Here is a 16,686-nt window from a genome sequence, read left to right as displayed (position 1 = left end):
AGACCGCCAAACAGGAGAAAGTATCTCCCATGGCCATTTACTATACCGTTGGACAATTTTGTTTCAAAAATATTTTTAAAGCTTCAACCCTAAAGTTCACACTGAATACATTCCACTGCCCCCCCATGACAGCAAATGCCTTACGAGCAGCCTTATTTTCTTTAACTATGTCTTACATACCATCAGTTTGAATCCTCTCATTACCCTGATACTTCCTGCACACACTCCACCCACAACAGTCAGTGCCCAGATATCAAGGGTGAGCCAACCTGTGCAGAGTGAAAGGGGCCATCTTCCCCCTCTCTACATTCTCTCTTCTAATCATAGAATCTGAGGTCACACAAGCTCTATAATACAATACATGACAATGAAAACCCAGATGCTCCTTCATCTGAAAATGATAATGAAGATAACTTCCCTCATAGGAATAGGTTTAAGATTAAATAAAATCATATACATAGAAGCACTTCATATACTGTAAAAAAACAAACAAACAAAAAACAAAACAAAACCAAAAAGGTCTTCTTAGCCTGAAAGACAGAATAAGGTAATTTCTGATTTCAGAAACGACAGCCACTAAGGAATCATAATTAGTTTATTACTTTCCATTTCCTTATTCTTTGAAGAGAAAATGCCTGTCCCTACCACCACTCACAGATAAACATCTGATTTTATCCAAGTAGCAAAAAGAAATCAATAAAATACCAAAAATAAAAATATCTGGGGAATAGTAGTACTTATCAATTGCAAATGTTTTCATTAGTAAAAAACAAAATAAAATTAATAAGCTGTTACAAAGAAAATCAAAACAGCCCAAGGGAAAATAAAGTCTCAAACTAGAAAATGGGAAGTAGGGGCAATGAGGAGACTAGAACTACTAAAAAAAAGGGGGGGGGAAGGGAAGAAAAGGTTAAAACATTGGTATGGATGTGAGGTCTCACTGTAGGCTCCTAAGATACTGTTTATTTCTTCCTAGTATTTATACCCGTCATTCAACTGGGCACCAAACCAAGGTGGTGGCTTCTCAAGTCATGTCTGCAGGTCTACGTGGCTATTAGCCAACTAATTATCCATTCCTTCAATGATATTTACTGAGGATCTGCTATATGCTGCAAACATAATAGTGAAAAAACCAAATATCCTTATCCTCATGGAGCTTTCATAATAGCTAGAGACAGAAAATATAATCAATGTAGATAACAAACTAGACTTTCTCTAGGTATATAGCATAGAATCTTACAGTATCTCTCTACAAAAGCACCTAGTAAATTTTGCTTTTTCTAGAAGTGTATACATACTACTCAAATATGTAAATATTAAATGAATATCTATAAACATTTCTATTGCAAAGATAATAAAGTATGGAACATTACTTAAATACTTCCTCTCACTGAACTTTAGTTATATAACTCTAATTTTCCATATTCTACTTAACAAAAAATAAAAACTTTTTCTAATTTTTAACTGTTTGGCCTGTAGCTTTTTCCCGGGGCAGCATCAATGGCGTCATTGCTGTTTCGAATGCCCTAGGCAAAGAATCTCATCTATAATTACATTAATTCCTGGAACCTGAAGTCCCTATACCCTCCTGGCATCTAACTTTCCTTTGCCTCAGACTTTCTCTACAATTAGGAAAAGACTGTCCTTTCATAGGGAATTCTGCCTTATCCTCACCCTCTTATCTATCCTAAGGATCCCTGTGAAGATCCATGTACGCTGAAAACCTACTCAAACTTCTAGACAGAAATCATCATTCCCTTCTTTATTCTATGACTACACTGCATGCACTCTTGGCACCTTGCTCTAATCAAGCTGCCCTAAAAGTACTCATTTGCATGTCTATCCTCCTGACTATACTGAAAGGTATTTGAGGGAATTTTTATTATTTTGCTCCTCTGACTACATAATAATAATATGAATAGGACATTTTAAGAACATATACATATTGTTATTTCCTTACATGTGCTCACCACTGATTCTTACATAATTAGCAAGGTAAAATTACAAAGGTTATAAAATACCAAACAGTAAGGTAGAGAAAAATCCCTTAGTAAAACAAAAAATATTTTATGTACTCTATGCAACAGGAAACATGCTGGACTTTCTTCTCACAGAGAACCAACCATAAGGACACTCCAGTTTATATTTGCTGACTTAAGAATTAATACAGATTCAGCACAAGATACCATCCACATTTGAATGGATTATTCTGCTCGGAAGGTCATTATCCTAAATGAACCCAAAGGCAGCAGAATACAAACAATGCTGGTCCATCTACTTGGGAGGCTGAGGCAGGAGAATCTCTTGAACCTGGGAGGCAGAGATTGCAGTGAGCCGAGATTGCGCCACTGCGCTCCAGCCTGGATTCTGTTTCAAAAAACAAAAAATAAAAAATAACCCAAAAGGCCGGGCGCGGTGGCTCAAGCCTGTAATCCCAGCACTTTGGGAGGCCGAGATGGGCGGATCACGAGGTCAGGAGATCGAGACCATCCTGGCTAACACGGTGAAACCCCGTCTCTACTAAGAAATACAAAAAATAGCCGGGCGAGGTGGCAGCGCCTGTAGTCCCAGCTACTCGGGAGGCTGAGGCCGGAGAATGGCGTGAACCCGGGAGGCGGAGCTTGCAGTGAGCTGAGATCCGGCCACTGCACTCCAGCCTGGGCTACAGAGCGAGACTCCGTCTCAAAAAAAAAAAAAAAACCCAAAAAACAAGAATGCTGGTCAGGACTTAGAACTCCAATCCTACGGAATTGGTAAAATCTTCTCTACTTATTAGTTCAAATGAGAAATTTGGTCCTCCAAATGAACAATTACTATTATTATTATTATGAGTATCTTGAGCAAAACAAGATTAAGCCTGGCCTAGCTGGTTGAAATCAAACCTTTTAGTTTTTTTAGTGAGTCTAAACCTATGATAGGAATTAGGAGCACTTCAAAAGAAGTAGAATATATAATCTCTACTTTAAGGAGTTTACAAAGACGTCAGAAGAACAAGCAATACAAGACAATACATAATTAAGTACAAATTTATAGGGATGAGCCTGTGTATGACACAGGAGATTTGAAAGCCAAGCATATTGAACTGTGATAGGCACCGAAGTGAAAATTGAACTGGATCTTGAATGATGGGTACAATTTGGATTAGGAAGAGATGAGGCATGAGGGCATTACAGTAGAGAGATTACATGACTAACAAAGTGATAATACTAATGTTCACTGAGTACTTACTAAATAGCTGGCCATTTACATACACTATCTCATATTATCTGCATAACAACTCTACTGCAGGTGCCCAATGTTACACAGCTTTTAACAGAGGAATAAGAGATCAAATACCAGGTCAGTACCACTTCACAGCCAGATTCTTTTTTTAAGAAAATTTAATTAATTAATTTTTTGAGACAGGGTCTCACTCTGTTGCCCAGCCTACAATGCAGTGGTGCGAACACAGCTCACTGCAGCCTCAACCTCCTGGGCTCAAGCGATCCTCCTGCTTCAGCCCCCAAGTAGCTGGGACTACAGGCGCGTGTCACCATATCCAGCTAGTTTTTGTATTTTTTTTAAAGACGGGGTTTTGCCACATTGCCCAGGATGGTCTCAAACTCCTAAGCTCAGGCAATCCACCTGCCTTGGCCTTCCAAAATGTCGGAATTGCCCGGCCCTGATTCTTTTTAAGTCATAAAATGTACAGAATGAGTATGGGAGGTAATTAGGCAAATGAGCTTCTACTGAGAGCTGTACGCATGAAATATTGCATAAAGAACTTCACTAGGCTAGGCATCTGCATTTTGTCTGGCAAGTATGAAGAAGTCATGGTGAGTTCTTTAGCAGAGTAGCGACAAAATGATAATTTCAATAAATTAATTTCCCCAAAGTAACACACATATAAAAGTCAATATTAAAAGTATAATCTCAATTTTGTTTAAATATGTTTTGGAGGCTGGGCAAGGCAGCTCATGCCTGTAATCCCAGCACTTTGGGAGGCCAAGGTGGCAGGATCACTTGAGATCAGGATTTTGAGACCAACCTGGGCAACAGAGCGAGACTCTGTCTCTTCAAAAAAATTGTAAAAAGCAGCTGGGTGTGGCGGCGCATGACTGTAGTCCTAGTTACTAGGGAATGTGAAGCAGAAGGATGGCTTGGGCCCAGGAGTTTGAGGCTGCAGTAAACCATAATCGCAACTGCAGCCTAAGAAACAGAGTGTAACTCTGTCTCTTAAAGAAAAAAGAAAATTTTTAATATATATATATATATACACACACACACACATACACACACACACGCAGACGCACTTTGAAGAACATACAAAAAAATGCCAGTAATGATTATTTCTAAGTGATGATTATTTCTAAGTGATGGAGTCTAATTTTTGTGGTTTATTGTTTAATATCTAGACAGTTTGCATTATTCTTTAAAGGAAAAACAAAACTATAATGTTACTTAAAAAAAATAAAAAAATAATTTTTTTTTTTGAGACAGAGTCTCAGTGTTGTCCAGTCTGGAGTACAGTGACACCATCTCAGCTCACTGCAACCTGTGCCTCCCGGGTTCAAACGATTCTCCTGCCTCAGCCTCCCGAGTAGCTGGGACTACAGGCGCACGCCACCATGCCCGGCTAATTTTTGTATTTTCGGTAGGGATGGGGTTTCACCATATTGGCTAGGCTGGTCTCAAACTCCTGACCTCAGGTGATCCACCCACCTTGGCCTCCCAAAGTGCTGGGATTAATCAGCCACTGCGCCTGGCCAGGAAAATAATTTTTAAAAGCATGTAATAGGGTGAAAGAGTGAAACTATAGCCAAAAAGACTACTATGACGCTACTGTCAGTGTAGGAACAAGGGGCTGACTGAAGATTTAAAACGGAGGAATAGAAACACAAAAGATTGTTAATAAGCAATTGCTGCTAAACAAATCCACTAATGTCTAAAGTAAGTAAATTAAACCATGTTGTAAGTCCCAGAATAGATCAACATTCACATTATATTATAATATCCCTTTAAGTGCCTGACTCAGGAACATACTTACTATTGACTTTGTTTACATTGCCTTGAATTTCAGCTTGCGTGAGCAGCTCCTCATAAACATCTCTTTCTCTCTCTGAGTTTTCTGTCTGAGGATGAGTAAAAAACATAATTAAGTTAGCCTAAGGTGTCTAAGAGGACCACATAAATACACCTGTGCTCCTCCTGCACACTACTAAGAATATGGGTGTAGCTTAAGATCCTTTATAAAGAACAAAGCAGGCACAGTAACTCATGCCTGTAATCCCAGTGCTTTGGAAGGCCAAGGCGGGAAGATGGCTTGAGGCCAAGAGTTTGAGATCAGCCTGGGCAACATAGCGAGACCCCATCTCTACAAATTTTTTTTTTTAATTAGCCCAATGTGGTGGCACACGCCTGTAGTCCCAGCTACTCAGGAGGCTGTGACAGGAAGATTGCTCTGCCCAGAAGTTTAAGGCTGCAGTGAGTTATGACTGCACCACTGCATTCCAGTCTGGGCGACAGAGTGAGACTTTTTTTTTTGAGACAGAGTCTCGCTCTGTCACCTAGGCTGGAGTGCAATGGCACGATCTTGGCTCACTACAAACTCCACCTCCTGGATTCATGTGATTCTCTTGCTTCAGCCTCCCAAGTAGCTGAGACTACAGGCATGCACCATCAGGCCCAGCTAATTTTTTTGGTATTTTTAGTAAAGAAGGGTTTCACCACATTAGCCAGGCTGGTCTCGAATTCCTAACCTCAAGTGATCAGCCTGCCTTGGCCTCCCAAAGTGCTGGGATTAGAGGCAGCACATCCTTGCCTCAGATCTGAGCAGAATGGGCACATACAGATCCACGATCCTGGAGTCTCACTGGTGACATACGCAGGGGCATGGCAGCAGCTACTTGCCTGCAGGCTAGTTTGGCACCTAACTGGGAAACTGAAATCCCTGCTCTACGATAAGAGATACAAAGAATGTTCTGAGAGCAGGGTTGTTTTCGTTTTGTCATCAACCACTAATTTTAACAAGGGGTGGATAAATTTGTGTGAAGCTTCTTTTTTTTTTTTCGAGACAGAGTCACGCTCTGTTTCCCAGCTGGTGTGATCTTGGCTTACTGCAGCCTCCACCTCCCAGGTTCAAGCGATTCTCCTGACTCAGCCTCCCAAGTAGCTGGGATTACAGGAGCCCACCACAACGCTGGGCCAATTTTTGGACTTTCAGTACAGATGGGATTTTGCCATATTGGCCAGGCTGGTCTCAAACTCCTGACTTCAGGTGTTCCGCCTACCTTGGCGTCCCAAAGTGCTGGGAGTACAGGCATTAGCCACCATGACCAGCCTGTGTGAAGTCTTAAATGGGATTCCTAGATTCAGTTTTTCCAAGTCAGAATCATTTAACGAACTTCTACATACCCCTAACAATTGTACACAAACATTTTACCCCAAAGAATCTGGGAAAGAGAAAAGACTATGTTAATATTTAGAGATAATCTTTCCAAAGGGCACTACTAATTTTAATGGCTACACTCCAGAATTTTATTTACATAAAATTCAAGAAGTAGAGGTCAATATGGAGTCTCACACCAAAAGATTAGACACTGCATCATTCCATTTTTAAAAAAGGTAAATGGCAGCAATAGAAAACAGACTGGTAGTTGCCTGGGCTCAGGGGTGTGGGTGAGGTAGAAACTGACTGCGAAAGTACACTAAGGAACTTTCTGGGGTGATGGTTAAATGATCACATATATTTGTCAAAACTCAAACTGTACATTTAAAATTCGGTGAATTTTGCTGTGTGTAAATTGCATCTCAATAAAATTGATGTTTAAACTGGAGCCATATCAAATGATGGAATAACAAATTAATTAGAAAGAATAGATGTTGCATTTTTACCCTGTTTTTAGCATTTGTCATTTTGTCCTGCTTAGCCTGGTAAAGTACATCCTGGTAAGTGGATGCCAAGGGCTCTTCAAGATTTACAAGCATGGCATTGGGATTTTTCAAAGCTGCAAATGTGTCGGCTGGAATTCTATGGTCAATAGCTTCATTAATAGCAATAACAGCAGCATGTACTAAAAAAACAAAAACAAAAACACTGAGATTATATAGATTAAAGGATGTATATCACAATAGAAAGCAACACTGCACCCCCCCATTAGAGACAGAGGCTCCTTTTCACAGAGAAATAACAACTGGAGTTCAAAGACTGGCTCCCTGGGCCCTATGAGCCTACCCTCTTCCTTACGGTATACAAAGCCACAGCTGCATCTGTGATCCATGTTTGGGATGATGAATTTGGAATCTCACAGAGAAATACTCATAAGAGAGCCTTGCAAGGAGCACTTGCTCTGGAGGTATTTGCCTTAATTACCGAGTAAACACCATAAAACAATAAGAAACTCAATGAGCCACGGAAATGTAGGACTTCCTTTCTTTTTTTCTTTTGTTTTTTTTGAGACAGAGTTTTGCTCTCTTGTTGCCCAGTCTGGAGTGCAATGGTGCCATCTCGGCTTACTGCAACCTCCGCCTCTTGGGTTCAAGTGATTCTCTTGCCTCAGCCTCCCAAGCAGCTGGGATTACAGGCACGCGCCACCACGCCTGGCTAATTTTTGTCTTTTTAGTAGAGATGGGGTTTCACCATGGCCAGGCTGGTCTTGAACTCCTGACCTCAGGTGATCCACCCGCCTTGGCCTCCCAGCTGCTAGGATTACAGGCGTGAGCCACTGTGTCCAGTCAGGACTTCTTTTCTAAATGCTTTCACTTTAATCAGAATTAATCATGTATTTCCAAATAACAACGGCATGGAAGACTGTGTTTACAACTACATCTATGGACTTAAACTTGCTAGCAAGATTCACAATGTCCTAGATCATCACTATAGAATTAATTATTGGAAATGGTGGCAACAATCTCAGTTGAACCCATGAGATTTCTCTCTTCTTACATGCGGCTTCATCCACTGACAGTTCATTAGCCAGGATGCCCCCAATCTTGCTAAATGCAGGCATTTGGATGCCATACTTCTCCAACTCAGTCTTCATGTTGTTGATTTCTTCTTCTACAGGAGGGAATTAATACTCAGTCAATCAAGCTAGGCACCTTTCCATAACCAAGAGAAGGAAACATATTCCTCAACTATGCAATGGGATTAAATGGCATTTACCTTTTAGGGTGTTATAAAGATATAAAGATAAAATGTATGGAAAGCACTTAACACAGTAACTGGCATATAAAATGCAGTCAAACATTATTATTATCAAGGGCATCAAACATAACTATAAAGTGAGCCGGTCCTACAGGAAATAGTTGTTCAGAATTGCTACTTGTGGCATTTCCTACAACGAACTTATAAATGGAACAGCTTTAATGTGAGCTCAACAATAAGTGAATCACAAACTAAGTCAGTTATCTCAGTCTTTACAATCCAAATCATTAGCTGCTATTCAACAATTTCATTTCTAAGGCAGAAAGCCAAATGATAAAGAAAACATGTAAGGTCTGGCCCTTTCCCCAGGTCTGGTGAATAACTTCCCTGGAAGGAAAAAATATCATGGACAAAAAATTTCTTACCAAGTTTTAAACTTTCAAGCCTACAAAACAATCACCACTTTGAAAGACTTGAATCTATCTTACCCTTAAACAATATTACCACTGCCCTTTTTCTCCCTAATCCCTCATCTCTTCAAGCATCTGGCTATAGCAAATACACATAGAAACACCCATCCAAATAAGCTTAAACTTTAAAATTACTAAATTGGCATCTTTGTGTCATCTCACTCCCCACTCTCCCTCTTGCTTTGCCCACAACAGATGCTTACCGGAATGGAAAGGCAAAGATAGTTATAAAGCTTTTTTCAACATACCCAAACATTTAATGTTATGTGTTAACATTATTATATGTTTTATATATGTTAATGTTATCCCCAATTTATATACAAGAAAACTGAGACTCACTAATCATGTTCACATTATAAGTGAGAGAACAGAGCTTGAAATTCCAAGTTTAGTGTTCTTTACCCCACATTAGAGAAGCAAGTTATTAATATTTCTTTCACCTCCACTGCCAGAGTATTTTTAAAGCCTTAGGTCTTTAAAATTGGTACTGCTGGCTCTCCAGGCTATTTCCACGTAATTCAAGCCATTTCCTGCCAAGTCTGTAACTCCTTACCTGTGAAGTCAACCTTTCCATATAGGTCTTGAATTTGAGGAGCCAGGCCTAGCTTGAACAGGTACAAACTAGAAGATACAATATGCAAAAGGTTAGGCCTCCCAGCAGTGCCTAGCTGCCACCCTTAAAAGGGGAAAATCAGCATGAAGAATAAAATAGAAGCATTCTGAACACTGAGACTCCCAGTACCTACAACAGTCTCCTTTGTAGTTACAATACTCTATTTACCTCAGAGTGTTTTGTTTTAGTTTAAATGACAGCATTGTCCTAAAAAGTCACATAACACAATGCAAAGAGCACTGGACTGGGAGAAATCAGTAGGCACAAATTCAAGTCCCGGTTCTGGCACAAAGTCAATGTACAATTAGATGTTAATGGCCAGGCACAATGGCTCATGCCTGTAATCCCAGCACTTTGGGAGGCTGAGGTGGGCAGATCACCTGAGGTCGGGAGCTTGAGACCAGCCTGGCCAACATGGCAAAACTCCGTCTCTACCAAAAATACAAAAATTAGCCAGGCGTGGTGGCATGTGCCTATAATCCCAGCTATTCAGGAGGCTGAGGCAGGAGAATCGCTTGAACCTGGGAGGCAAAGGCTGCAGTGAGTCAAGACTGCCACCACTGTACTCCAGCCTGGGCAACAGTGCGAGACTCCATCTCAAAAAAGAAAAAAAGAGGCCGGGCGCGGTGGCTCAAGCCTGTAATCACAGCACTTTGGGAGGCCGAGACGGGCGGATCACGAGGTCAGGAGATCGAGACCATCCTGGTTAACACGGTGAAACCCCGTCTCTACTAAAAAATACAAAAAACTAGCCGGCCGAGGTGGCGGACGCCTGTAGTCCCAGCTACTCGGGAGGCGGAGGCAGGAGAATGGCGTGAACCCGGGAGGCGGAGCTTGCAGTGAGCTGAGATCCGGCCACTGCACTCCAGCCTGGGTGACAGCGCGAGACTCCGTCTCAAAAAAAAAAAAAAAAAAAAAAAAAAGATGTTAACATTAATGTTAATGTAATTAATAGTGAAGTGTCTCTTCATTTGTTTGCTTTCCTGTAATCAGTAAGTTTTAAATAATAAGACATCTTAGAAAAGCTCATAAAAATGATTCAGATGGCAAATCTTACTTAAACTGAATTCATATTACTGATGGAAAAGTTTAATCCAGGTAATTTAACAGTTTTAGATAAATAGTATTTCATATATTTTTACTTTTTAAGTATCAGGTTGGTAAAAATTATTTTTACTTTTTAAACTTAAAAAAAAATCACTTAGACTCTAAGCTTCACGCAAGTAGGGACAATACAGGGCTCATTCACTAATGTCTACCCAGAGCCTAGCATATATTAATAAATGTTAATCAATATTTGACAGATGAATGGACAGATAAATCAATGTCCATAAGCCTGTGTTAAGTGGATTCTAAAGCCCTAGCTGACTGGAACCAACAAATTAGAAGAGATCAGAAGGGTACTTCACAGATACTGACAAAAGCAAGAAATCGACAGTTTAAAGTAAGCAGGGAAATAAGAAATATATAAAAAATAAATCATAGAAACTTGAAGTGGTATACAGTTTTTGTAAATAATCTATAAACTCAGTATCATCTAAATACAAACATGCATCATGTACACTGCAATCACAGAACTGATCAAAATTTAAATTGTATATAATAAACCCAAATGTATAACAGAAAAACAAAAAAAAATCAAGTATTCTCAAAACACACTAGACTTTATGCATCCACAGAAGCTAATCATTTTCTCAGAGAAGTGCAAGTATAAGACGTATGTATATGATTAAATGCTTTTCTTTCAGGTAAAACACTCAAGATGGATATATAAAGCTCCTCTCTCAGAAGATTTTAAATGTATTCAAAAAATTCTCCAGACTGGGTGTAGCGGCTCACGCCTGTAATTCCAGTACTTTGAGAAGGAGAGGCAGGAGGATCGCTTGAGGTCAGGAATTCAAAACAGCTTGAGCAACATAGCAAGACCTTGTCTCTACAAAAAAAATTTTTTTAATTTGCCAGGTATGGTGGTGCATGCCTGTAGTCCTAGCTATTTGGGAGGCTAAGGCAGGAGGATAGCTTTCACCTTGGAGGTTGTTACAATGAGTCAAGATCACACCTCTGTGTTCCAGCCTAAGCAAAAGAGTAAGACCCTGCCTCTTTAAAAAAGAAATTCCAAAGTAAAATAACTAATAACTTTCTATACATGTAATATGTTCCCTTATATATTTTTCTCACTAATACATCACACCTGCATTCTTAATTGCGAGAATATTTTTCTCCAAGAATTTCTTTCTCATTTATTCCTACTTGGAAATAGGGAACAAGAAATTTTAAGAAAGTTCAAGAATGTTGCAGATATGGTTTGGGTCTGTGCCCCTGTCCAAATCTCATGTCAAATTGTAATCCCCAGGTGGGGGCCTGGTGAGAGGTGACTGGATCAATGGGGGCAGATTTCCCCCTTGCTGCTGTTCTCCTAACAGTGAGTGAGTTATCGCTAGATTTGGTTGTTTTAAAGTATGTAAGCACCTCCCCACCTCTCTCTTCCTCTTGTTCCTGCAATGTGAGATGTGACTGTTTCCTCTTTGTCTTCTGCCATGATTGTAAGTTTCCTAAGGTCTCTCCAGCCATGCTTCCCGTAGAAGCTGTGGAACCTTAAGCCAATTAAACTCTGTTCTTTATGAATTACCCAGTCTCAGGTATTTCTTTATGGCAGTACGAGAACGGACTAATACAGTTGCTTTCACAGTACCAAGAACACTAAATTAGCTTTTAATGTCTTTCAATGGTAAATTAAAGGTGCTACAACCATATCACTGGCTGACATAAAAAGTAGACATGGGCACCATCTTTCTTTTAACTCTCTTTAATTATTACAAGTATTTTATGGCGATACTGGAGCTATGAATGGATTCAAAATGGCCAGTTAAGTCCTCTTACCCACAATGAAAAGTACTTAGCTTCACACTGAAACTTATAAACCCTAATGGTGAACAGCACTTTCCCATCTTTGTTCCTGCTCTCCCATGCCTACTTCCACAAATACACTGTTAGGCACCTATAATGGGTCAGCCTGTAACTGCGCTTAAGATTTATTTTTCGGCCGGGCGCGGTGGCTCAAGCCTGTAATCCCAGCACTTGGGGAGGCCGAGACGGGTGGATCACGAGGTCAGGAGATCGAGACCATCCTGGCTAACACGGTGAAACCCCATCTCTACTTTAAAAAAATACAAAAGGCCGGGCGCGGTGGCTCAAGCCTGTAATCCCAGCACTTTGGGAGGCCGAGACGGGTGGATCACGAGGTCAGGAGATCGAGACCATCCTGGCGAACACAGTGAAACCCCGTCTCTACTAAAAAATACAAAAAACTAGCCGGGCGAGATGGCGGGCGCCTGTAATCCCAGTTACTTGGGAGGCTGAGGCAGGAGAATGGCGTAAACCCCGGAGGCGGAGCTTGCAGTGAGCTGAGATCCAGCCACTGCACTCCAGCCCGGGCGACAGAGCGAGACTCCGTCTCAAAAAAAAAAAAAAAATACAAAAAACTAACCAGGCGAGGTGCCGGGCACCTGTAGTCCCAGCTACTCGGGAGGCTGAGGCAGGAGAATGGCATAAACCCGGAAGGTGGAGCTTGCAGTGAGCTGAGATCCGGCTACTGCACTCCAGCCTGGGTGACAGAGCGAGACTCTGTCTCAAAAAAAAAAAAAAAAAAAAAAAGATTTATTTTTCTTATTTTCTACTTAAGCTGAACTTTGTAGCAATGGGCAGAAGGAAGCTGTGTTAACCTATCTGGATTCTAACTATCTTTTCTGTGAATGGTGAGTAACCTAGAAGTCACTATGTCAATCTCAAAATGATTAATAAAGACCCTGGAACACAGCAGGTGATTAGGAAACAGAATCTACTATAGGCCCACAGTCCCTTACCCAAATTCTTGGAGCCAGATATATTTTAATGTTGAATTTCTCAGATATTAGAAAGTGTATTTCTATTTACAGTGTATATAGTATTATAAAGTATCCCCAGCAAGCCCTGGGGCAGCATCCTCAATCCAATACATTACTTTCTGCAGAGAAACACACAAACATAATCATACTAAGGAGACAAATGAGCTTACAACAAACTTAAAATCAATTTTCAGATAATTTAGGGTTTTAATTTAGGATAAGAGATTATGGACCTGTTTAACCCCAAAATCAGTTATTAGAATAACAAAACGGGGAAACAGGAAGTATACAAGTATTTTGAGAATGGAAAACTGGGGTCTTATCTAAGAGTGGAATGTTATCTACAAAAGTAATATAGTATGATTAAAGCACAGTGACTATCTCTGGAATAATGCCAATCAAGACTTCAGAGGGGGGGAAAAAAAAAACGGCAAGCAGGGAGGAGACAGACAGTTAGTACTTTTCTGTCACTGTTGATCCAAAGAAGATGGAGCCTTATCCAATACAGTGAGGTGAGGAACCTGCTTTGAACATGGTTGTGTTTTGTGGTAAAAGAAGAAACTCTCAGCAACTATAAATACTTCCTACATATTATCAAATGTTGCCAATCCACCCTTCAGGAAAAACACCATTAAAAAAAAAAAAAAACCATAAATCACAAAACACACCACTCTATATATACTTTCTAAGCACAGACTGCATATTCAAGAGAAATGGAAAACAATAGCAGACTTCCTTTCTTTCTCTTTCTGACTCTACCACTAGGAAGGCATAGTTAATTCTTTAGCCTCTACTACACAGAATTTGAGGGCCTGGAACCCAGGTTACACTGCAAGAGTAGTGGCTACACAACTAGCAGAGAGGAATTCTGCTTCCATGTTCAGATATCCATCGCAGGTACGGCCTTCACAAGATTATCAACATAGACAAATCTCATGCAACACTAAGTCAAACACAATACTCAGAATTAATGTGATCTGGACTCAGACACACATATTTGGTAATGTTTTGTTTTGTTTTTTAGAGACAGAGTCTTGCTCTGTCGCCCAGCCTGGAGTGCAGTAGCACAATCATAGCTCACTGCAGCCTCAAACTCCTGGGCTTACGTGATCCTCCCACCTCAGCCTCCAGGGTAGCTAGGACTGCAAGCGTATGCCACCATGCCCAGCTAATGTTTTGTTTCTTGTAGAAATGGGGTCTTGCTACGTTGCTCAGGTTGGTCTTTAACCCCTGGCTTCAAGCAAACCTCTCGCTTTGGTCTCCCAAAGCACTGGGATTACAGGTGTGAGCCACTGTACCTACCCAGCCTCAGACACGTATCTGAAATTGCTACATTCTCAACACGAGATCCACTAGTTCTCAGCTATATTCATTCTTTTGTATGTTTCACACTGATTCCAATGATACCACAGATCTAGTACATGTTCGATCAAGAAACGAGACAACAGTCTTCTTATAGATCAGTATTATATACCTACTCCAATGTAATTAACACTTAGCAAGCACACATAGATGATGCTATGTAAGTGCAGCCCAAGCAAAAATCTGACTCATGTCCCACTTGCTCTGCCACCATCTCCTTTAGTCCTGTGGCCACCAAGTAAATCTGCTAAAATACTACACTACTGTACCACAGGTTGAGTATACCAAATCTAAAAATCCAAAATCCAAAATGCTCCAAAACCTAAAAATTTTTGAGCACCAACATGACCCTCAAAGGAAATGCTATAATTGGAGCATTCTGCATTTCAGATTTGGCATGCTCAACTGGTAAGTATAATGCAAATACTTCAAAATCCAAAACACTTCTGGTCCCAAGCATTTCAGATAAGGAACCTGTTCTGTATTTAACCTGTATAAGCATCTACTACTAACCATCCCACTATCCTTCCAGACTTGTATCTTTTCCTTCCAATTTAATTTAGGATTCTGGGGACCTCAAAATTAAGCCACATTCCAAATTTACCATGACATTATGGGAAAAAAATATATTTTGTATCATTTCCTACTATCATGTTTGTGTTGGTATAAAAAGTATTATTATTATTATTATTATTGGAGATGGAGTTTCGCTCTTGTTGCCCAGGCTGGAGTGCAATGGTGCAATCTTGGCTCACTGCAACCTCTGCCTCCCGGGTTCAAGCAATTCTCCTGCCTCAGCCTCCCGAGTAGCTGGGATTATAGGCACCCACCACCAATGCCCAGCTAATTTTTTGTATTTTTAGTAGACACGGGGTTTTGCTATGTTGTCCAGGCTGGTCTCGAACTCCTGACCTCAGGCGATCCACCCGCCTCGGACTCCCAAAGTGTTGGGATTACAGGCGTGAGCCACCGCACCTGGCTTGTAAAAATTATTGAATGAATGAACAAATGGCTTAACGATGGCAAGGACCTAGATAATTAAATAAGAGACTGCACTCCAAGTGAAGGCATAGTTCACAGAAACACTAGATCAATTATGGAAGATACCATGTTTTTAGAACAAAATTATCTGCTATTAAATAAATAAATCCTTTCTCGGTACTCCGTAGAAAAACACAGCTGTTTCTCACCATTTTGTTCGGATAACAGTATGTTATCCTATTTGGAACTTTTGAAACTAATGAAAAAACTTTTTCATTCTTACCTCAAGCATAAAAAACTACACACTCAATTCAGATGTTATTCATAATTTCCTTATTTTGCCAAGAAAATTTGATTACCTGAGTGCATGGATACAGTAGATACATCTTGGCATGTTCTTTCGATCATAGATATCCGTAGTTTCTGGGTAAAAAATCTAGGGAGAAATAAAAGAAATAGAGTAAGGTATCCATTCACTGTGTTCATTTGACATTCACCAATCATCAATAATACAAATCAAACAATGGACGGTTAGAAAACATCAGTGGCATTCAGTAAATAATTTCATTAGGGTGAACAGACATTTCATCATCAGAACTGCAAGGAATGAAATGCTGTAATACAGAAGAAAAAGTACTACTTGGAAAATCTTTATTTGGTCAACCCACTGAATTTCATTAGGTGTGAGAAGGTGATTTACTTATTTCAGACCCAGACACAGGCATATGAAGACCAAGTTCTAGTCCAGTTTAAATCACTGGACTGATCTGAGTATGAGGCTTTCAGAACCACAATGCTCCTAGTTACTATCTACCATGCCTAGATGGAGAAACAACTCAACAATGAACATTTACTAAGTGCTTTAGTTTGTGCAACCTGCTACACTTAGACATTGAAAAAACTATAAAATATTAAAATGTGTTTAATGCTTGGGAGAAATGGGAAACTACACAGATGAAGTAGCTAGAATAGAGCATGTATAAGGGAATTTGGAAGACAAGTACTTTTCCATGGTAGCACTTACCAAGATCAATCATTTGTGTTTATCTGTTTGGCTACTCCAACAGACTATAAGCCACATGAAGGCAGGGCTAGATCTATGTTATTTATTCACTGCCATATCTTTGATATCAAGCCCAGAGCCAGCGTCATGGAGCTCTAAAGTTAGTGAATGACGTAGGATAAGAACAGAATAGATTTAGACTGGGAATAGCCTTGAATTTCAAGACCTATTGTCACAGTCGTGTGGCA

General features: G+C 40.2%; 1 protein-coding gene across 2 annotated transcripts in view; it reads right to left on the bottom strand.

Annotated features, from left to right (window-relative positions):
* IQGAP1 (IQ motif containing GTPase activating protein 1) overlaps nucleotides 1–16,686 on the bottom strand; it is a 116,568-nt gene that overhangs the window by 56,414 nt on the left and 43,468 nt on the right. For both annotated transcript variants that reach the window (XR_013395971.1, XM_015143023.3), the window contains exons 5-9: nucleotides 15,795–15,871; nucleotides 9,149–9,216; nucleotides 7,925–8,038; nucleotides 6,874–7,052; nucleotides 5,027–5,111 (exon numbers count right to left, since the gene is read on the bottom strand). Coding sequence is in view for 1 of the 2 variants with exons in the window: in XM_015143023.3 (XP_014998509.2) it covers nucleotides 5,027–5,111; nucleotides 6,874–7,052; nucleotides 7,925–8,038; nucleotides 9,149–9,216; nucleotides 15,795–15,871 (523 nt within the window). In the remaining variant the exon portion in view is untranslated. The remainder of the gene's footprint in view (nucleotides 1–5,026; nucleotides 5,112–6,873; nucleotides 7,053–7,924; nucleotides 8,039–9,148; nucleotides 9,217–15,794; nucleotides 15,872–16,686) is intronic.

The sequence above is a fragment of the Macaca mulatta genome, chromosome 7 (genome assembly GCF_049350105.2).
Source record: "Macaca mulatta isolate MMU2019108-1 chromosome 7, T2T-MMU8v2.0, whole genome shotgun sequence".
Classification (NCBI taxonomy): Eukaryota; Metazoa; Chordata; class Mammalia; order Primates; family Cercopithecidae; genus Macaca; species Macaca mulatta.
Note: the sequence above shows the minus strand (reverse complement) of the source record. Positions and strands in the feature narration are given on the sequence as shown.